This window comes from Procambarus clarkii, chromosome 71 (assembly GCF_040958095.1).
Source record: "Procambarus clarkii isolate CNS0578487 chromosome 71, FALCON_Pclarkii_2.0, whole genome shotgun sequence".
Classification (NCBI taxonomy): domain Eukaryota; kingdom Metazoa; phylum Arthropoda; class Malacostraca; order Decapoda; family Cambaridae; genus Procambarus; species Procambarus clarkii.
The window spans coordinates 11,439,392-11,461,691 of NC_091220.1; the positions used below are offsets into that span (position 1 = coordinate 11,439,392).

Here is a 22,300-nt window from a genome sequence, read left to right on the forward strand (position 1 = left end):
CCACACAGAGTCCCCCCCTTTCTGGGAGGGGGAAGGGCGGAGCCCAAGACCCTGTGCCAGCTGTCCAGTACCGAGGCTGGACATCAAAAATGCGAAAACTGTTGGCAGTTTTCGCATTTTTACTCCTGGCTCAAATTACTCCTGGCTTGCACACCACAACACAGTAGAACAATCCCACAAGGCACAGCACTGCCAAGAATCAGGAGCCAGGGGGGCCTCCGGGACTCGCCCAGAAGATGGCGTTTCATTACATTCAATGCTGGGGGTTGGGGAGTAGAACAACTCCCAGAACCCCATCAAGCAGGTATCAAGCAGGACCTAAAGTGACACATGCCTGACTAGGGCCAGGAACATTGTGATAACAGGCAGCCAGGATCCTGTTCGACCTCCAAAACCCTCACGCCCGAATGTAAGACCAAAATAAATTACGAAAAACGGCAGCTAAAGCAGTAAACTTGCGAACATCATGGGCACGAGGAGAGACTACAGGCTGGCTTGACCGAATAGCCCTGTGGACGACCTGGGAGACCCGAGCCCTGGAACAGGGGAAGAAGGAAACTGGGTCCACCCAAAGTGCTTTCCCGGTCACCGAAGTCGTGGCGCGCAAATAACGGCTAAGAGCTGCAACTGGACACAACACATGAAGCACCTCTGGCCAAACCAACCAACCAAGCAACAATCCAAGAACCCCTCTGGGAAGCGACCGTCTCAAACTTCGCCGGAAAAGGAGACTGCTGCAAACGAACAACCTCCCACTAGGACCGAAAGAGCAAAAACACCTGCACCGGATAAGAGCATGAAGCTCCTCAACCCCCAGAGGCCAATGCCAACAAGAAGAGCCTTATCAAGACAATCCTGAACCGAAGGGGCTACAATAAACTGAGCAGAAGAGAGGGCACCCAGTCTAATGACCAGGACGGCTCAAGCGCCGCATGAGCAGGCCGGAGGTGAAACAATGCATGAGACAGCTTGTGAAATGGATCAGAAGTAACATCCACCCCGAATGCAAGTAGGAGCAGCTCCACCAGACCTGTATGATACGAAATGACAGTATTCGGCATAAGATGATGGTCCTGAAACCTCCAAGAGATGAAATGATGATGAAAGGATCGCCAGGAAACTCCATACTGCTGCTGAGATGAAGCATGCAGGTGGGACAGCATCAATAAAGCCACCTGATCACTATGTCAATGGTGATAAACCCATGCCAGAAAGACCAGACACAAAGATCAGAGAACACTGAGCTAGTCATGTACTGGTCTGGCCTGATCTGAATGAGGCGGAGCCCTGGAAAAGTCCCCGGGTTCAGACACCGAGCAAGCAGCGCCTGAAACCAAGGCTGGGCCAGCCACCTTGGGGCCATCAGGACTACTGTCCCCTTAGTAAGTCTCCAAATGAGCTAGAACTCAAAGCCCCACCTCGACCAGTCCTGCCAAAAGGCATCGATCCAGATGGCCTCGCAGTTGGGGGAAGTGTGCTACATACATTGAAAGACGCCTCGACCTCACCGACGCGAAGAGGTCCACCTCCGGGCACCTGCATGTCCAGCAGAGCCAACTGAACAAGTTGGTGTCGACTGTCCATTTTGTGGATTAGGTAATGAACTGGAACAGGCCGTCCACCAGGATGTTGGACACTCCCTAGACATGAACTGCCAGGAGAGACAAAACCCGAGAACTCGGTAGACAAGTCGCCCCGAAGTGACCAGCCCCAAAGAGCCGAGGACCGCATTGAACTCCCTTGGTTCAGGCAATGAACCACTAAGGCACAGTCCAAATGGAGCCAGAGCATCGATCCGCGAGCAACATGAACCCTCCGAAGCGACTGCCACACTGCCGTACCGTTCTGTGAGCCTGATGGAAGGATGGACCCCACTGACCCTGGCCAGCCTGGTGAGCACTGGTCACAAAACCCCAGCCGAGAGACGAGGCATCCGTGAACACATTGAGCGAGGGCTCGGGTAGGCGCTACTGTACTGAACCCCGAAAAACCTGAAGAGGAAGCTGGCTATGCAGCACCCGACACAAGGCCCTCAAAAGCCGAACCCATCAATTGCAAGAGCAGCAGAAACCAGAACAGATGCCAAAGCCAGACCAGACTTGGCGGTTAAACCAGCACGGCGAAGTTCATAATCTCGCACAGCTGCTCGAGCAATCGACGAGTGACCTGGGACCTTTCCCAGAAGCAGCTGAAGGTGGGGGACCGCAGGCGCAGCAACGATACTGGAGAGAGAGACAAGGAAGTGGTCCTAGAGTCTCGATCAAGACCCATCCAAGTCCGAATCTGAGAAGGAACCAGATGGGACTATCGCCAGTTGACCAAGAATCTGAACTTGGCGAGCTGGGAAAGAACCAAATCCCTGGTAAGCAGACACACGGACTGGCTGGGAGCCCACACCAGCCAGTCGTTGAGGTAGGCCAGAACCTGAACCCCTAACAGAAGCAAGCTGGGCACCACGACCCAGGTAAGGTGTGTAAAAATGCGAGGTGCTAGATTCAAGCCAACAAAAATGGTAAGCTTGACACCCCACAACAAAACTGAGCCAGTTCCTGAGCCCCGAATGAATTGAGATGTGCCAATACACATCTCGGAGGTCCAGAGATACCATCCAAGCATCCACCTCTAAATGAAGTCGGACCTGGTCATCCGAATGGAGGGGCAAAAGACCCAGGGGGGGGTCAGATGGGACAAGTCCAGAATGAACCTCAGATCCCCATAGTCCCGTTTCAGGACTGGCAACAGACAGGAAACCCACCTCAGGGGTGTCATCGTTTCGACCACACCCAAATGCACATACTCCAAGATGACGTGACAGCAGAGAAAAGGAGGCTTGCCCCGCAAACCCTGAACTCCCCCAAAGGAGGAGGATCCACCCAGCGCCACTGCAGGCCAAATGAAATGACCCAAAACGCCCACAAATTGTGGGACCAGGTGTGAGCAAACATCACGAGCTTCCCTCCCATTGCTCCATCAACGGGGCGAACAGCGAAATGGCTGATGCTTCTTACGAGAAGCCGACCAACACAGAGCGAACACCGCGCTGCCCAGATGCCGGCGACTCTGAAGGAGGTGCCTGCTCTGAAACTGACACCGTTGGCCTACCACGACTGAGGGAACCCTGAACCCTGGCACAACCCTTCCGGGCAGGATCCCCACGTCCACCCCGGAGAACCAACAAGTCCGACAACTAGATGAAGCCGTCTGCAAATACTGCATGAATGCAGACTGCAAACAGCAATGAGCAAAAAGGCGCCAAAAACCTAAGAGACAGGGCCCAAGCAGATTCCAAAGAGGGAGTGAGCACAGCCTGACGGCATGTGAAGTGAGAAGCGAAGAACAGACACCGCCTCCTTGAAGGTCGGCGCGTACAACGTCAATAAGGCAACTGATGCCTGAGCCGCCAAGGTAAGCACACGGCACCCAGCGCCTCCACATCTTCCTCAAGCCAGTCCAAAGACAGCTCAAAAAGGGAAAAGAAAAGCAAGACCAAAGCCAAATGACCAAGGGCACGCAAATCCTCGGCTACAAGAGATGCCGAAAGGGCAGGAACCTGCATGTGAAGCTGCACCTGGCTGACATCCTTAGGAAGAGCAGGGGCGAACAAGCACACATTGAGGTGCTCAAAATTGCCCCCCATCCTCCCAGGTAAACCTGAACAACAGTAGATGTTTCTCGCCATTTAAGTGTGTGGGTCCGACAGAGCATATGCCACGCACCCAATGAAAAGAAGGGACAGTCTGCCAACCAGGATGACTCCAGCACCTCGTAACGCACCCAATAAGAAAAAGCTGTGCCAAATCCAAACGAGGAAAGATCTATTACCGAGGCAAAATCTGGGTCACGCAGGAAGTCAGCCACAACGACCTCCCGAAACCTACCTCCTTAGGCGGGATGCAGGAAGCCGAAAATCTCTGGAAGGAAGGGACCGAGGAACACAAGTGAACTGGGAACCAAACCCGGGGAGGAGCTGTACCCATATCAAACTGGTACAGGGAGCAGGGGATAAGAAAACCCCTCCTCCTGTAACAGAAAACCCTGCGCTGAGAGTATCAACACCCAAACGAAGTCAAATGGGACCCCAAGCCCCCCCCCCCCCTAGGACAACCTCCCCCCCCCCTCCCCAGGACAACCTCCCAAACCCTGGGATCCTCCATGTCAGGACCCGGAGCAGAGCAGTCCTCCTAACCCAATATACCTGAAGAAAAGGCGGAGTCCTCCAGAAAGGCTGGGAAGAAAGAAGGGGGCCCACTGGTCAGATCCAGAAACTTCAGCAAGAGCCGCCGGTTCAAATGCCTCTGTTGCCGAACCAGATGGGGCAGCCCCCAAATTCGCTAGTCTCTTTCCACCAGCTAAACCCTGCCCCGACTCTGATACCCTTAGATGTTTGGGAGCCAGTAGCAGAAGGGGGAGAGGGGAGAGGGAGCAGGACAAGTAGCAGGGGAAGGGCGAGGGAGCGTGGTCGAAACTACAGTAAAGTCGAAGGGACTAACGCCCAAAGTCCGGGTCCCTATAACGAAAGCGGGGCATCCAGAAAGGCAACCGAGAGCGTTGCAGCAACCTGAACCTTGCACGCAATGCCGCTGATGCCTGCACCCACTCAACAGTATTATCAGACTGGGGTGAACTGGAGAACCAACAACGAATACCACTCGCAGGCCTCCAGGTCAAAGGTGTCGTCAACCCAACAGGCAGCATGACGGAGGCAAAAATGGTGAGTGCCACCCTGAGACATGGGGACAGCAACCTTAGACCTTAGCAAGATGGGACTCAGAGGACACATCCATCGACCACTGAGTACCAGTGGGGTTTTACAGGGCCCTTAGGCTGACTGCTAAGGGAAGCCCAGGCAAGGTACTGCTAACTTGTGACCCAAAACTAGCAAGAGAACAAATATAGCTGAACCCCTGTGACATGTACAATCACAGGGGACCTAGCGGGGGACCACCAGAAAAACAGGTGAATTATGACAAAGGGACAGACCCTCACCCGGCAAAAACAAAAAGAAATAAAGCCCGCAAAAGTACAGCATCTCCAGGGGAACAAAACCGGCCTCTATTATATTATAAGACAAGCTGCACAATACCTTACGCCCATACTAGCAATGATACTACCTCCTACCCAAGGCCAAACAGCGGCTAAGAAAACCCCAAGCTGACCCCAATGGCGGGCAATCGCCGAGCAGCAAAAGACCCTGTGTAGGTAGTTCCCGAATGACTTGTGGAAGGCAACCCCATGCCGCAAGGGCTATACTTACAGGGCACCTAGGGAAGAAGGCCCTAGGTGCATGCAGCCCAAGTACTTCTTAAATTACTCCTGGCTTGCACACCACAACACAGTAGAACAATCCCACAAGGCACAGCACTGCCAAGAATCAGGAGCCAGAGTCAAATGACCGCCACTCAACACATCAGCCTCAAAACTGGGGTTAGATAGCCAGTGCGGGTCTGGGGCTCCCTCTTCCCACTCCGGGGGTGGTGGGGAACTGCAGGGACAGGCAGTGCGTGTGATGTCATGCTTGTTTTCAGATTGGGGAGTTCTGCTTGGCAGATCAGTTTTCGGTAGCAATGTTTCACCAGTTTGGGTCTGTTTTGGGGGACATAACTTTCTGGGTGCCTAACCCAGTAGATGGCAGACCAAATGCATCCAACCACATGGGGGTTTCTATAGGCCATTGCTCCTTGTGCCCCTTTAAGGGGGCCAGTTCCAAGCTCGTGATCCTAGGTAGGTAAGGACTTCAATTGAATTGACTGATGCCACGGTTTCATACATACTTATCAGCCAGGTAAAGCTCTGGGAAAACGGAGGGGCTCTCCACAGAAATAAGTATTTTGTAGGAATCTGGTCTGTGCCAAGTGGAACAAAGGCTGTATTAAGTTCATACACAACTGCCAAAAAATCCTTGAAATTACAGATTTAAAAGTAATCTTTAATCTTAATTGTAAAAGAAGAAATGATATTCATAAGTTTGTAAACAATTATGTATGGTGATTTGACTCGAGATAATTCTCTTGAAGTATATTGAAGATATTGCTAATTTTTGAGTGTTCAAGTTCCCACAGTGCTTCATGGATGCCATTATAGTAATAGCATCGTTATAAGCACGATGTCAAATGTTGAGATTTAAATGAATAACCCTAATCATTCCTTCTTAAAATTATCTTCTTTTGAGTTTAGTATTTGGAAATGAAATGATTATAACCTTTATTATTAATGAGGATGGTATTAAAGTGACCAATTAGCTGATAGAGAAGTTCTTGATGCTGCTTTTACTCATGATCCTGTTCAATTATATGTTGTAGACACAGAAGAGCCGAGGGTTGCAACAATTTCTGAAGTAGAGGATCCTACTGATCTTTCCCCTTCAAGTGAAGATGAGGAAGACCCTGGGCCCAGTACTGCACGACCAATGTATGCAGAGCCTCAGCCTTCGTCTCGAGACTATCCCGTGGAATCCCACGGAGACTCCAGTGATGTAGTACATCTAACGGGTGCGTTTAGTTGCAAAACATTTGTACTTGACTAGCGTTGTCTTACAGGTCTGATATCTAACACAGATCACATTTGTAATTTGTACTCATTTTAGACGAGATTAATTTTCAAGTTATTTTCCAAAAGTATCTTCAGAAATAATATTGCGTGCGAGACAAAATTATCGCACAACTATAAATCTTGTTCAATTTTTGTTTACTAATTGAATATGCTCACACCACATTATCTTTAGGAACAGTAAAGTGTTTTTTATAATTGCTCAGTTATTTGCACAAGGGAGATTGAGTAAAGATAAGCTTAAGCATTTATAAAAATATTCATTCCCATTTATCCAGCTGCTAATGAAATATAAAATAAATTTTATCTACCAAGTAGATAAAACAAAAAACAAAATCATTGAATCATGTAACTATTACATGATTCAATGATTAAAAGAATTAATTTTGTTTCACATTTTTTTAAACTGAGCTTCTTAATTATTTAGTTCTTAGTAGGTGAAATTGGGGAAGCCAATTTAAATCTATTTGATACTGTATTGGATCAGAATGTAAGATAAATTAGCACTTGCTGGTGCAATAATTAAGGAAACTGATGCTTCTCTATATAGGGCTTAAGTGGATGAAATGGAAGTTCTGTGTATACTGAGTAGTACTAACATCATCACGTGTCGGCTGGTGCACCACCACACCCAATAACGTGTCGGCTGGCACAGTGCTGGAGTAAAAAACTGAAGCCGGTTGGCCCGGCTTTCCTCTTTTTCCTAGTCGAGCCGGCTAGTTTCACCAAGTTTTCGTTTCTTTTCTTCTAGGGGGAGTTCTTCTGATATTTTTGGGGCTTCGGTCTTTTTAAACCAGACGGTGGTTTGTTTTGATTCGCCTATCTTTCTGGGTGCCTTCTCTGGTAATGGCAAAGATGATAACCTTTAAATATAAAGTGATCATAGGCCCTCACTCTCTGCACCAAGTTCTGCCTCATGGTAACCAGTAGGCAAAAAGAACTCCGCAGCTGATGACACTAGGTAGTATGGCACTTGATCAGTGATGATAGCCTCACGGAGCCTCTGGGGCTTAGCCAAAAATTGGTGTTTCATTACATTCAACACCATTTTTCTTCAGTAGGTTGTTTGAGCTGCAAACGTATTTATTGAGGGGAGAAGTTACTTTTCATAACTATAAATAACCCACAATGTGTGTGGGAGCACCTGCTCAGGGCTTGTGTGTGTCCATATCACATTAGAGAGAACCTTGGAAAAAACAGATTAAGTAAACAAAGATACCCTTTTTTTTCAAATTTAGTGGAATAAATTGCATCAGTAGCGTGTTCCAAAAGTATTTCAAAATATACAGTATATGCCAGAATATAAAGAAAACAAGGTACTGGGAGCTTAGATCTCTCCTTGTAACTGGAATTTGACTGGCATTCCATTCCTGTGTTAGAGTACAGTACAGCATAGTACTGTATAATTTTGAAATTAAATTGTTACAATACTGCATAGTATAGTGGAACCTTGGTTTTTGTATGCCCCTCTTTTCGGTTCTCAAGATCGGTTTCTCTGAAAAATTTGACGCGGTATTCGAGGTTGACTCGGTGCTTGAGTTTGTTGATACACACATGGGCTGACTGAGCACATGGTGTGCTTGTTTACCAGCGTCTCCCGCTTAGTGACGACCTCACTGAATTCTTTGTGAAGAATTTCATTGTTTTTGTGCTTTATTGGCTTCTGAACATAAAAGTTCTTATTATATATCCATGCCATGGGTTCCATGAAAATTAGTGGTAAAATTCAACATAAAAAAAATAGTTGTGAGTATGACAATAGAGGAAAAACAAGATATTCATAGTGAGACAATGTGATGTCTCACTACAGACAAGTGTTAAACGTAGGGAAAAACGAGTGTCTTTAGACAGATTCTTAGTAAGACAAGCAAGCAGTGAGCCACAACCAGGTCCTAGTGGTATGCCTGCAAAACATGAGAGAGAGAGAGAGAGAACTTCAGAAATGTCATCACTGCTGTTATAATGGAAGGTGACTCCCCCTTCCTATCGCTAATCCCCTCTCCTCCACCTCCCCTCCTCACTCTCTTCCATACGCCAACAAAAGTCCTCAATAAAGATATACTTGTACATACTCTAGTACAAAATATATGTAGTAGTATGTTAAAAATGTATTTTTAAGTTAATATTTTTGGGTGTGGAACAGATTAATTCAACTTACATAATTTCTTAGGGGAAAATTTGGTTCGGTTTTCGAATTTTCAGTTTTCAACCCATCTCTGGGAACGGATTAAATTTGAAAACGAAGGTACCATTGTATGTGAAATTAATGTGGCTAATAAATGTATAGCTATTATATGTTCATTGTTGTGATGCTATGCACTAATACTCATAAGACCAATGTTTACAGGAGGAGATAAAGTATGTACAGCGGATCATAGTGAGGGTGTTGATGTAGTCCAAGATGAAGGATCTTTGTCTGAGGAGTTCCTGAGGGCTTCTCACAGCTTGGTGAGTAAGATGAAATTATTTACATTGCAACGGTGATGGAGGTGACACAGTAGTTCTCCTAGGCTCTTGTGGTTTGCTTGAGGTAATTACACTATATGGTTATGTTGGGTAATTTGTAATTTTGACATCTCCAGCTAGCTCGTTGTGGTGCCTGCTTATGTTATAGTACGATGAGCTTAGCAGTACTGTATTATTATTTGCCTGTTTTGGGTTTGGTGATGCACTACAGATGAATGGATATGAGTTTTAAGTAAATGAAGTGCCTGCATACCTTAATACCATAGCACATTTCTAACACTGTACTTCATTTGTGTGTTTGTGCATGCCTGAACTCTACATGTGTATAAAATATGCTTGTTTTCTTAAGATTATTGCTGGTAATCGGTTCATAGTGTATAATTTTCTGGGAGGGCTTCCTCGGTAACTCCCTGGTGCTAGCCACCCGACTAACTCGAAACGTATTGTCACTCAAGGCCCTAGTGAGTTGTAGTATCACCTACCAGAGACCAGAAGTCAAAGCTTGCTCCACTCAGAGGTACTGGGAATGGGAAATACTAGATCACCAAAACACAGAGGTAAGAAGGTCAAGCAAACCAAAATAAAATGCCGAAGAAGTATCAGCACCCCTTATGACAAGGAACTCGCCAGCTAGACTGTTACCCCCCCCCCACTAGTTACACACCCCAACCACCAGTTGGCAGCCTTAGGACTCTGGGATCTGCCTAGCGTCAATGGACCAGTCGTGCTCCTGGTGTGGGTCTGTCAACAAGTGCTTTCCATGTTTCCTCACTGGTTCCATTTTTCCAAATAAGTATTGGCTGCCTATCCTTTGCATTCTCTTGCAAGGGCCTGTACTTATATTTCCTGTATTTAATGTTTGCTTCACGTAAGTATGTTTCACAACTTTACTATTGCATGGACTTTCTTTATTTACCTCGGTTCAGCTAACCCCTGCTAGAACTGGAAAGCCCCCCCCTGTGGGTCTTGGGTGTGGCTCTGCTATAGACCTGCTTGGCAAGACTGCTCTTCTTGTGTGAGAGTGGTTTTTGTGGGGTGCCTGTGCTTTAATTTAATTGTCATTCATTCTGCCTCTGCCAACTGCCATTAAGTTTTGTTTACATCTGGCTTTGGTTATCTTGCCATGCGCTGTCATGTGATTTGTTTTATCACTGTCATTGTCACACCCTGCATCTCTGTGGTGGGCTGGGTTTTGGCTCTGGTCCCTGGTAGGCCAAACTGAACTCCCATGTCTGTGACCCATTTGGATGGAGCAGTCTCAGCAAGATTACTTCAGGAAGCCACCAGAGCAAATCCTGAAAGACAGGTTTCATTACATTCAACCCTGGATTTTCCTATACAGTTTATAACTCATTGTAATATCAAAAGTTGCTCCAGTAACGTAATATCAGACCATGTATGCTTCTTAAGAATGGAATGTTGTATATATACATCATATAAGATTATTTGACAGGTAACTTGAGATATTTTATTACAAATTACTGTACAACTAAAATAAATTTTTGCCCTTTTTCTGGGATGGCTTCCTTTGGTGGCTTGCGACCTTGATAATTAGGCTCGCGACCAGGCCTAGTGCATCATGCCAGGCCTTAACATCTTGGCTCACCTGTAATGTTCTAAGGCATTTTATCATGAATTTACCACTTTCTTAGTACAGCTAAATGTTTAAGAGTATTGTATTCAACTGTATAAGTAGAAATTTGGTAAACGACTAATACAGTGGCACCTCGACTTAAGATTTCCCTGACTTATGATAATTTCGAGTTACCATATAAATTTGATCGGAAAATATGACTCGACTTACAATAGTGTCGTCGACTAACGATATTCGTTGATGCATGTTCGGGTCGACCGAGCGCGTCGCTCGTGCTGACCTGCCTCAGTTTACTAGAGCCGCCTGCTTAGTGACGATGACACTTACAAGAAATTACATTTCTTTGGTGATTTTTTGCTTTTTTTAACATAAAACTGATTATTATATATCATGCAATGGGTCACAAGAATGTCAGTGGTAAGGTTCAACATATGAAAACACATGTGAGGATGACCATAGAGGCAGCTGAGCAAATTTCTTCAGGGAAGGAGGCGGCAGAACAAAATGTCCCTTCAACAATCGGTAAGTTTTGTAGACTGTGGGAAGAAATGCAAACTTTTGTTGAAATGACTCGCCCAGAGCAAGCTGTAGTAGGCCGTTTCCTTAACCTTTTCAATGACACTGATGCATCACTACAGACAAATGTTAAAACAAAAGGAAAAACAAGTGTTGTTAGACAAGTTTTTAGTGAGACAAGCAAGCAGTGAACCACAACCAGGTCCTAATGGCATGCAGGCAAAACGTAGGAGAGAGAATATCCCAGAGAAAGCGTCATTTCCTGATGTTATAATGGAAGGGAACTTCCCTTCCAAACAGTAACACCTCTCCAACTTCCCCCTCATCACCATCTTTCAAACGTCATTAAGAGTCCTCCATGAAGGTAAGATAAACATATGTACTGTATTGTAGTTAGAGAATTTTTTTTTTTATTCAATATAAAATTTTTTAAGTTAATATTTTTGGGGGTGTGGAATGGATTAATTCAATTCCCTTTATTTTTTATGGGAAAAATCGCTTCGACTTAGGATATTTCGACTTACGATCCGTCTCTGGGAACGGATTATCATCGTAAATCGAGGCCCCACTGTATTTGCAAATTTGTGTGTCTTTTCCTGTGAATGTGTAAGATGGAATTACAGTAGTGAGTGAGCAGTTTGTTCATAAGTATACCATCAACCAAAAACACCCTGTTCTCACCTAATTGAGCTTGTGAGGCTGAGCTTCAGCTCATTGGTCCTGCTTCTCAACTGTCAATCTTCTGGTGTACAGGTTCCTGAGCTTTTTGAGCTCTCATATCAACATTTGAAACTGTGTATGGAGTCAGCCTCCACCACATCACTTCCTAGTGCATTCCATTTACTAACTACTGACACTGAAAAAAATCTTTCTAATTCTGTCTGTGGGTCATTTGGGTACTCTGCTTCCACCTGTCTCCCCTTGTGCAAGTACCACCCGTGCAATAAACTTTTAGGGCTATGATAATATGAAAATAATGTCCTTATCTACCCCCTGTCAATTCCTCTTTAGAATTTTGTATGTGGTACCTGATAGACAATGTTTCTGTCGAAAAGAAATATGTTTTATTCACAAGTATAATCATAGTCATTTGCAAATATATCTGAAATATATACTTAATATATAATTGTTTTTTTTTTCAGCTACCAGAAGGCTTAGCATTTGGAGTTGAAGCAGAAGTGGCTGATCCACACATGTCTGCTGGAGCAATTGTTTTCCTGTTTATTGTTGTCTTCACTATCATTACCATCTACTTTGTTCATCTGATCATGGTTGTAAGTGTACCAGAATTTCATTATTAGATTTGATTACTTATACTGCCTTCTGCACACATTTTGTGCATGTTTTAGTGACAATAAAATTGTTATATTTGGAATGGGACTCACATGGGTCTATTCACATGAAGAGGTGATGCAATTAGCTCTAGTCGGCTATTAGACAGAAAAGAACAATTGTATTGATAGGATAACAAAAAAATGGAAAGTTTGAGAAACAGTGGTTGTCATCATTGACTTTAAGAGGACTCCTCACTGAGGTACAAGTGGTGGCCAACAGTGGCAGAGAATGTTTTCTGGATAGGCAGGAACCAGCAAGAATAATAGGTTGGTAAATATTGAATTCACATAAAATTGCCATCCATACTTCCATGGAAATAAACATGACATTCACCTGGACTTTGTGTGTGGGGTCTCAAACTGTGGACCCCACGCGTGTGAGGCCGTAGCTCTACTGACTGTGCTATGAGCAGTCTTAAAGGAAAGTTTCCAGAAGCAGCATCCTGCTGCCAAACTTGCAATTAACCTAGTAGTCAGGGAAAGTTTGAGAATTCCAGTTTAGCAGCAGGATGCTGCTTCTGGAAACTTTCCTTTAAGACTGCTCATAGCACAGTCAGTAGAGCTACGGCCTCACACGCGTGGGGTCCATGATATGAGACCCACCCAGTCCAGGTGATTGGAATGTTGAGTTCACATGAAACACTATTAATGAATGAATGCTTCATGGGGAAAACTAAAGGAATCAGTTCAATGGCTTTGCAAACTGTAAAGTGTGCTTAAAATGATATAAAAAAATTTTTTGGCAGAGGTAAGTTGGTGGTGCGTGAGAACTGAAGAACCCTTTTGAACTGAAGAACCATTTCACTTTTGGTGCATAATCCCAGTCGAAGCAGGAAATGAGTAATAACCTGAGCCAGCATGTGTGTGGACCCATGAGCCAGACTAGATCAAATATTCTCTAAGTTTGATGCAAGTAATGAGGGAGGCAGCCTGCAAAAGTCGATACAGTACAGTGTATATGCCTTGTAGGTCAGAGGGAGGGGGGGAGGGATCAAATTATGATTAATGTAAACATTTCGTAAATTACGCTGGCTATGATTTGTGTGATTTTGCATTAAGTAGATCATGGCATATTCGGTAAAGAAATTTTATACAAAATTTTGAAATGCAATCTGAAAACTTTGTCTCGGTGGCTTAATTAAGCATGGATTAACAGGGATTAATGTTAGAGAACTCCAGATTTTAAAATCTATGGTAAACTAAAGCAAGAAAATTGGATGCTATGAGCATTGTTATTTTCCTGTAACTACAAGTAGTTTATCACACCTGCAAATTAATTTGCATTGAAAGCATGCAACTAACTTTATAAATTTTTTATGATAGACAAATTGAAAAGATTTTGTCACTGTTTGACAATATGGTTAAATTTTGTTATTAAATGAATACAGTTCCAATAATTTAAAAGATAACCTACTATATACAGTGGAACCTCGGTTTTCAAATGCCCTTGTTTAAGAATTTATCGGTTCTCGTGCTCAATTTCTAATTTCTTTGAAATATTTGACTCTGTATTTAAGGTTTGCCACGGTGCTAAAGTTTGTGTTCCTTGATTGTTGATTTGACCTTCCACTCATTATATTTTTGCTTTCTACTGTTAACTAATGCCTTTTACTCCAATACTGAAATTTAATAACCAAAAGAAGCTTATTGCATTCAGTTTTTGTTTACAAAATTTATCTAAAATCTTAAAACAAGTAACTTGTCGAGGCTAAATAGGGTATTAATGCAATGCCAAGTGAGATATGGGTAGAGAGATCATTGTGTGCTACACCTAGTGTTATGTACTGTATTGTTTCTCTTTCTCTTTATACTTAATTTTATTCCCATTCCAGAAAGCTTCTCGTGAGGCTCCCATGCTGCGAGCATTAAATCATGTTGAACATCAGAATCGTTTAATGGCTGAAGAAAATACATCCTTGCATGAACAGCTATGTAAAGCACGAGCTGAAGTGAGTAAAGTAGCTAAGATTGCATAAATCTGCTGTGAGAATTTTTATATTTACTGTACTTATTTCTGTACTTCAAGAAATGTCACATAATGGGAGTAAGAAGTAAATGCTCCCTCAAACATTCAGTTTGTGTTTGTAGCAAGTCGACAAAAGTCAACAAAAATTTCAGACACTCAATAGCCACCTAGATAATTTTCCAAGATTTATTTTTCTTTTGTAAAGTGGCATTTTGAAAATTTTAGGTTTGCAATATTTTCTCCCTTTTCTTTGTATTCTTTTTATGTTTTTTTTTTTTAATTTACTTGCATGTTAATCTGTCATAATCTTTTGCATGGTTTTTATATTCAGTTGGAGGCTGTGTCATCAAGTGTCATGGGATCAGTTGACGATATTATAGAGCCAGACTCCCGACTTGAATTAATTAAGGTTAGATACTGTGAAGTCTTCTATTATTACTAATTATTTGTTAGTATAAAATATATTTTGTGCGGGGAGCCCCTTGTGACCCCAACTACTAGGTCACATCAGCTGCAGAATTGTGTTTGGTCTATTAGGGACCACAGCCAGGACATGGCTCCCCTCTGAGGTGTAGAGAGCAGGTGACTCCTCCACCCCACTGGGAAATCATCCAGAAAGTTAGCAAACCAATACAGACCACTACTGGATTCTAACAGACTGAAACCTCAATACAGTACTGCCAAAGCTCTCCCAACAATGTAAACCAATGATTGAATCAATCAAAATAAACGTGAGCTTGTTTGCACTACCCCCCTCACCAACTGTCAGAGCTCCTGGTCCTTTCCTGTCTTCCACATCAGTTTTGTTGATGTATGTGAAGGTTTACTATGGGGCTTCTGGGTCATTATTAAATAGTGTGGGACCTGCTGCTTTTAAGCAGAGTGCCAGCCATCCTTGGACTTTGTCCTGTGGGGACCATTTGCTTAGTCTTGTTCCTTCATTGTTACACTTTGAGTGTTTTCTGTCTAAGTTTGTGCTGTATGGAAGTGGCTTATAGTGTTCCTGGAGCTCTTATGTGCTCAGGGTTACATTCCTGAGTGATTGCTGGTACTGCCCCTGCACTGAATGAGTTCCTTTATCTGGTGTGTTGGGGCGTTTGATTTTTTAGACCACTGAAGACCAGAGGTGGGTGCCTTCCCTTGGGCAAGTCAGGAATCTTTCTGCCCTTCTGTCTAAGCCCCTTGTTGTGGGCGAGTATTTAGGCTGGTTGGGGCACACTGTTAATTAACACTTGTTTGTATGACATAGTTTGGCACTTATGGCACGTGTTGACTAGGATGTGTTGGCCTATTTTTTAATATACAGCAAGTCTTCTCAGTGCCTGGGTGTTGTGCTTAGTTTGCCCCCTGGTCCCTGGGAATTCCCTGTGGGTTTTGGTGTGGTCTCTCTCCAAATCTGTTCTTTCATGGGAGCTTCAGGGCTATTTGTCATCTTTACCATGGGGTGACAAGCATTCTCCCTGCCTCCACCATGCTGCCTGGTAGGTTAGTAACACTTACGGCCCCGAGTCCTGTGGAGTTTGCTCTCCCCTCATGGCTCTTTTCTCTGACCCTCATGATAACGTTCAAGCTTATCAGGCAGCTTTCACATTGTGGGTTCCTCTGACTATCTTCAGCGGTCTCAGTTGTGTGCCCGGTTGGATGTCCTAGAGTTGTCCCATCTTGTTTTTAGCGACTCAGAATTAAAGTGTTTGTGAATTCCACATTGGTTCTGTCTGTGCCTCCAATGCTTACCCCTTTGGGTGTGGGAGAGACTGCTTTTGTTCTCATCCTTTCCGTCCTCCCCCATGCTCCCAGTTCTGAATTGTTGAAGGGTTTCAGAGCCAGGCTGGGCTGTAGCTTGGGATGGGGCTTGTCTGTCTCCAGGGTTGGCTCCTTCCACTTCAGGCATGGAGAAAGTTGAGCTATCCAGCCTTGCCAAGTTTTCTGGGTTTTCTTCTTTTCGGCCAGCACTTTCCTCCGAAGCCTCTCCCTTGGACTCTGTTTTCCTGTTCCGAGCAGTAGGCATGGACTCTGGCTCTGCCCTTGAGCCTTTGTTTGGTTTTCGAGGCTTTGGGGAAGGGAGTCAGATATGTGGTCTTGGGTTCCTGTGGGGATGAAGGACCTGGTCCTTCATCCAGGTGGGATGAAGTGCTGCCAACTTTTATATGCTAGGGTACAGATGTAAAAATAAAATGGTGTAAAAATTTTATTTTGACATAGTTATTGTAATAAATCAAACACTGAGGAAACTGAGTATAAACATTTTAGGTATTGCTGAGCAGGACTATTTAATAGCTGGAATGTTGATGGGAAATGCACAACATGTTGGAATATTAGTGTTAACTTGTAAAATTGCAATTGGTGCATTTAGCTGTGGAATAATTTTGTATATAAAAATGATCCTAAATAAGTCAATATATTTTACAATGTGTAATAAACAGTATTTTTATAGTAACCTGTATTAGTAATTTGTTAATTGCTTGCCAGAGTGAATATGATAAAGAAAAAGCACAGCAAGAAGAAAGGATACTTCAGCTGGAACATGAGCTTGAGGAAGCAACATCAAATGGGTTAGAGATGCACAAGATGCTGTCAGAAATGTTGTCTGCACAAAGAGATACATCAGCTTTCCAGGTAAGAAACTATACACAATAATGATTATATCATTTATCATAATTAGTCCCTATTGTCTCCCAGCTTAGATAGGAAGGGCCCTTCCCACGAAGGATTGAAAAGTGTTGTAGAAAAGAGGGCATAATTAATATAATAGAAGTAATGCAATAAATAAATGACTAGCCTATGAAAAACAATAGATTTCCCTGCTTTGAAAACATTCTTGGATTTCATTTTCTTTTGCTTCTTCTTACAACAAAGAATTGTCAGCAAATAAACTTACTTGTTAAGTTTAATCTTAAAATACTGTACTGTACTTCATATATGGAGAAAATTGACAATAATTGACGAGTAAGGAGGGTGCCTGAGGAGTGTTTTGAGAATGTGTAAATGCAAAATTTAAAAATTTATTATGTATTTTATGTTTTTCCTGTATTTTGTGTGAACATATAAATGTGTATACAGTGGACCCCCGATTCAGTGAGCCTCAATTCGCCGAATCTCTGGTTATGACGCACATTTATCAGGCCGGATTTACTCGTTCGATTCGACGAACTCTGGTTTGCCGACACTGGAAATGTGGGGATTTGCTTAGGATGTCGGGACAGAGTTCACAGACTGGTGGAAATATTTCCCATCATATTACAGGATAAAATGTTAAATTTACCTTCATGTGACAGATTTAATCCCACCCCTCACCGCCATTCTCCCTCCCCTCACTGGCTCCCTTCCTCCGCTGCCCTCACTGCCTCTGTCCCTCCCTCACGTTGGTATCCACCATAGTGGGAATAGAAATGTTTGTTTATAGTTGTTGACATCCTTTGTTACCGTCATGCACAAGGTGTTTATAAGTATAAATGGTGCCGCAAGAGGATTCGAGCAAAATGTTGCGTACAGTATACTATATACAGTATGCCTTTTCTATGGTACACAAAGATACAGTATGATTCATTATTGTACAGTTTAGTAGTACTGTATATAACAACGAATTATTCTTTATTTATATTACTACAAAAATGCATTACACAAATGGCTCCCGGAGGCATCTTGCAACTCTGGTTGCAATGAATTTCTCACTAATGTATTAAGGATGGTCCCAAATAGTTTGCTGAATTAGGGGGTCCACTCTACTATCAGTTTTACAGAAGGAAAACTTGCCAAAATGTATTGAAAAAAAAGAATAAAAAAAAAATATTTAATTCTTAAGCTGATGATGAGTCACAGTAATGTGGCTGAAGATGTGATGACCATCCACACATCACAAAATGGAGAAACGACGTTTCGGTCCATTTTGGACCATTGAGTTGTGTGTTAACCTGGACCATTTATCATCACATGGTTTGATAATGGTCAAGGACAGACCGAAACGTTGTCGTTTCTCCATTTTCTGATGTGTGGTTTGGTCATTATATAATTCTTAAAGTTCAGGTGGTGTTCTAACCAATGTAGTCCAAATATTTTAGGTTACATTGTACAATATTATTTTCTTGAAGTAATAATTGATCATAAAATCAGGTGATTTGGCAGTGAAAAAGTTGCAGAACAAAGTACTTTATCAAACTACATTTTTAGAGTACTGTACTTTAAATGAATAAACTTGATTAGCCTTTATTTTATTTGTGCTTCTTGCAGGCATCGGTTGATGAACTTCAAGCAATGCTTGATGGACAGCAGGAGAAAGTCGAAACTTTGACTTCCAATTTGGCATTGAAGACTCGATTAGTAAGTCTGAACATTCTCTTTAGTGGTGTGCACATTTTATAATTCACAGGGATTTCATTATTTTTATAAATTGGCATTTTGGTATCATCAGTATGTGTTGCAAGTTATGTTGACAACCATAAATTGCCTCAGCAGATGAATGATGGAATCCCTAGTTATCATAATAAAATTGTTTCAAATAAGCTTTTGTATAACCAAAAAGTGGATGCTCATGCTGGACACAAGGATAATTTATGAGCACTATGTTGTATGGTATGGTCAATTTGATAATTTTCTCGATTTAATATGCCTTTTCTACATACTGTCATACTATTTAAATATTCCATTTATTTTATGCCGATTTTCTGTGGAGAGCCGCTACGGCTCCCTAGAACTATACTGGGCTGATGTGTGTGTGTGTGTGTGTTAGTCCGTGACAACAGTCAATCAATGGACTTCTTAGCCTACCGGGGATCATGAGCCAGAACCTGGCCCCTTCACAGAAGCACGAGAAGCAATGACTTGTAGAAACCTCCGTGTAATTGGAAGCAGTTTGTCTGCCATCTACCACGTCAGGCACTCAGAAACGTAGGGATCCCAAAACTACAGATAATGAAAAATTGCAAACCTAAAGCCAAATGAGCAGGAAGAACACCCCAATCAGAAAACAAGCAAACAAGCATGACGTTACACAGCCGATGCGCCGCTGTCTGTACAACTTCCCCCTCCTTTGGGGCAGGAAGGGAGAGCCCCAGACCCCTCGCGCCGGCTATCCAACCTCGGGTTAGAGGCTAAATATAAAAAACGTGAAAAACCGCCAACAGGAGGAAGTGAGCAATGCCAGGTAGCTCCAAGGAGCCCATTCGGCTCCCTGGAGCACCTAACCGAAGATAAAAGAAAAGAGGGACTTGCCCGGGAGGTGGCCACCACTCACTCCTCAACTCAGTTGAGACAACTGGTTGCAACCTGTGACCCAAGGCTACACACATCCATAGTAGGGCCAGGAACATTAACGAGGTACAGTACCATGCAGCCAGGACCCTGTTTGACCTCCTAAAGCCCTGTGCCAGAATGTGAGCCCAGGACATGTTACCAAAAACAGCAGCCAAAGCTGCGACCTTACGAATGTCGTGGGCACGGGGATACACAGCAAGCTGGCTGAACTGAATTATCCTGCGAATGACCTGGGAGACTTGTGCCCTGAAACAGGGAAGAAGGGAAACCAGGTCAACCCAAAGTGCATCCCTTGCCACGGAGACCATGGCACGCATGTATTGGTGAAGAGCCACAACTGTGATGAAATGATGCATCATGGACACAAGACGTGATGCACCCCCTGCCGAACCAACCAAGCATCAACAACCCAAGGATCCCTCTGGAAAGCAGCAGTCTCATTCTTTGCCAGAAAAGGAGACGGTTGCAAATGAACAAAATGACCACCAGGACTGACGGTGTTCGTTTCACCTCTGGCCTGCATGGGCAGGCCGGAGGTGAAACAACGCCCAAGAAAGCTTGCAGAACAGAAGTGACATCCACCCCGAATGCAAGCTGAAGTGGCTTCGTCAGCACCAAACAATATGAGGCGACAGTATTCATCATAAGATGACAGTTTTTGAAACAACCAAGAGAGAGGACAAAACAACCCGATCAGAAATCGAGGACAACTTACAAAGAGTAAAGAAGTGCTGAAAGGCCCGCCAGGAAACTTCATACTGCCGCCGAGACGAAACTCGCAGGTGGAACACCGTCAACGAAGCCACCTTATCTCCACACAAGTGGTGATAAACCCACGTCAAAAAGACCAGATGCAAAGATCAGAGGAGAAGATCAAACTAGTTACATATCAGACAGGACTGAGCTGCCGAAAGAGCCGAAGCCACAGGCACACCCTCAGGTTCGGACAACGAGCAAGCAGCGCCAGAAACCACTACTGGGCTGGCCACCAAGGGGTTAACAGGAATATTTCCCCCTGGTAAGTCTCCAAGAGAGCCAGGAACTAGAGCAACAACCGAACTGGGGGCGAAGAGGTACAGGTAACCCCACACCTCGACCAGTCAACTCGAAAGGAATCGACTTCGACGGCCTCGCAGTCGGGAAAGGGCGCCGCATATATCGAAAGACGCCTCGACCAGGCTGACGCAAAGAGGTCCACCTCTGGGTGCCCGAACATCCGGCAGAGCCAACGGAACGAGTTGGCGTTGACCGTCCTTTCCGTGGACAAGGGAATGAAATGGAACAGGCCATCTGCCAGGATGTTGGACACTCCCACACTCGTGCGAGTCCCACACAAGACCCAGCCAAGTCTGAACCCGAGAGGGAACCAAATGGGACTTCCTCCCGTTCACCAAGAACCCGAACCCGGCGAGCTGGAAAAGAACCAAATCCCTGGCGAGCAGACACACGGACTGGCTGGGAGCCCACACCCGCCAGTCGTTGAGCCAGAACCCCAACCGCTAACAGATGCAAGCGGGTCACCACGACCTGGGTAAGGCATGTGAACACTTGAGGTGCCAGATTCAAGCTGAATGGAAGGCAACGAAAGCGGTAAGCTTGTCTCCCCACGACAAACCCGAGCCAATCCCTAAACCCCAGATGAATCGGGATGTGCCAATATGCATCCTGGAGGTCCAGAGACACCATCCAGGCACCTGGCGCCAAAAGCAGCCAGACCTGAGACAAAGTGCCTCTTTGGTTCCTCTCAATTTTTGCTTGTGTAAGAAAGGTCATGGGATAGGTGACAATCGGGTACACCTGCCCAAGAAATCCTCTTGTAGGATTCACCACTGATTCCTTGGGGCACGACCACTCAACTGACTTCAGGTTGCCCCTACTCATTGCCACTATTTAAGAGAGATGTCATCAATCGCCCTCCAACAGCTTCCTTACGCTTCACTCACGACGCTACTCACAAAATCTTCTCCATAAGCCACAAATAACTTTCTTCCTCTGGAGCTACGACGTGCGTCTTTCTCTTCAGACTTCCTCATGACAAGTGACGTCCTAAGACCTTTGCATGTGACATGCTCCCGCAACGACGTCATTTTTGCACACGGCACATCATATACAGTTGACATCTCGCCTCCAGGTGACTTGTCCAAGTGCTCATCCATGACTTATCTTCCCCTTGGTCATATTTAATGACAGTTGCTGGCACTATTTAATTCCCTGACTCCTCACTATGGCCAGATAGGGAATAACTCACACTGTGGGGTAGATCTGACTCATGAGACTACATGGATGCTCATAATGCCTCTTTCTGTGGTCCTCTGTTCAGGACATAGCAACAGAACCACTGAAGGACCCATCAGGTAGTCATATTATTACATTCAATGCTGGCTCTCTCATTTATATTATAATTTTTAATTCACAGAATGAAGAACTTCAGAATGAGTTATCTCTATCACTGGAGCGTACAAACAAGCTTGACTATCAAGTGCAACAGGTCAGTGTTATGTTATATAAACCACATTTTGTCAGTCAATTTCCTAATTTGTCATTGTTGTATTATGGTGTCCTTATGTAGTAACTCATACTTGAATGCATAGCTGTATGTCTGGGTTGTGTGATGTTCCCTTTGTTATT

The 22,300-nt window shown here is 44.1% G+C and overlaps 1 protein-coding gene across 3 annotated transcripts in view; it reads left to right on the forward strand.

Moving 5' to 3' along the window:
- The window catches only part of LOC123745531 (transport and Golgi organization protein 1), a 64,464-nt gene that overhangs the window by 16,046 nt on the left and 26,118 nt on the right, over positions 1 to 22,300 (forward strand). For all 3 annotated transcript variants that reach the window (XR_011224274.1, XM_045726129.2, XM_045726128.2), the window contains exons 4-11: positions 6,300 to 6,488; positions 8,894 to 8,994; positions 12,265 to 12,396; positions 14,289 to 14,405; positions 14,754 to 14,831; positions 16,892 to 17,038; positions 18,650 to 18,739; positions 22,089 to 22,160. Coding sequence is in view for 2 of the 3 variants with exons in the window: in XM_045726129.2 (XP_045582085.2) it covers positions 6,300 to 6,488; positions 8,894 to 8,994; positions 12,265 to 12,396; positions 14,289 to 14,405; positions 14,754 to 14,831; positions 16,892 to 17,038; positions 18,650 to 18,739; positions 22,089 to 22,160 (926 nt within the window). In the remaining variant the exon portion in view is untranslated. The remainder of the gene's footprint in view (positions 1 to 6,299; positions 6,489 to 8,893; positions 8,995 to 12,264; positions 12,397 to 14,288; positions 14,406 to 14,753; positions 14,832 to 16,891; positions 17,039 to 18,649; positions 18,740 to 22,088; positions 22,161 to 22,300) is intronic.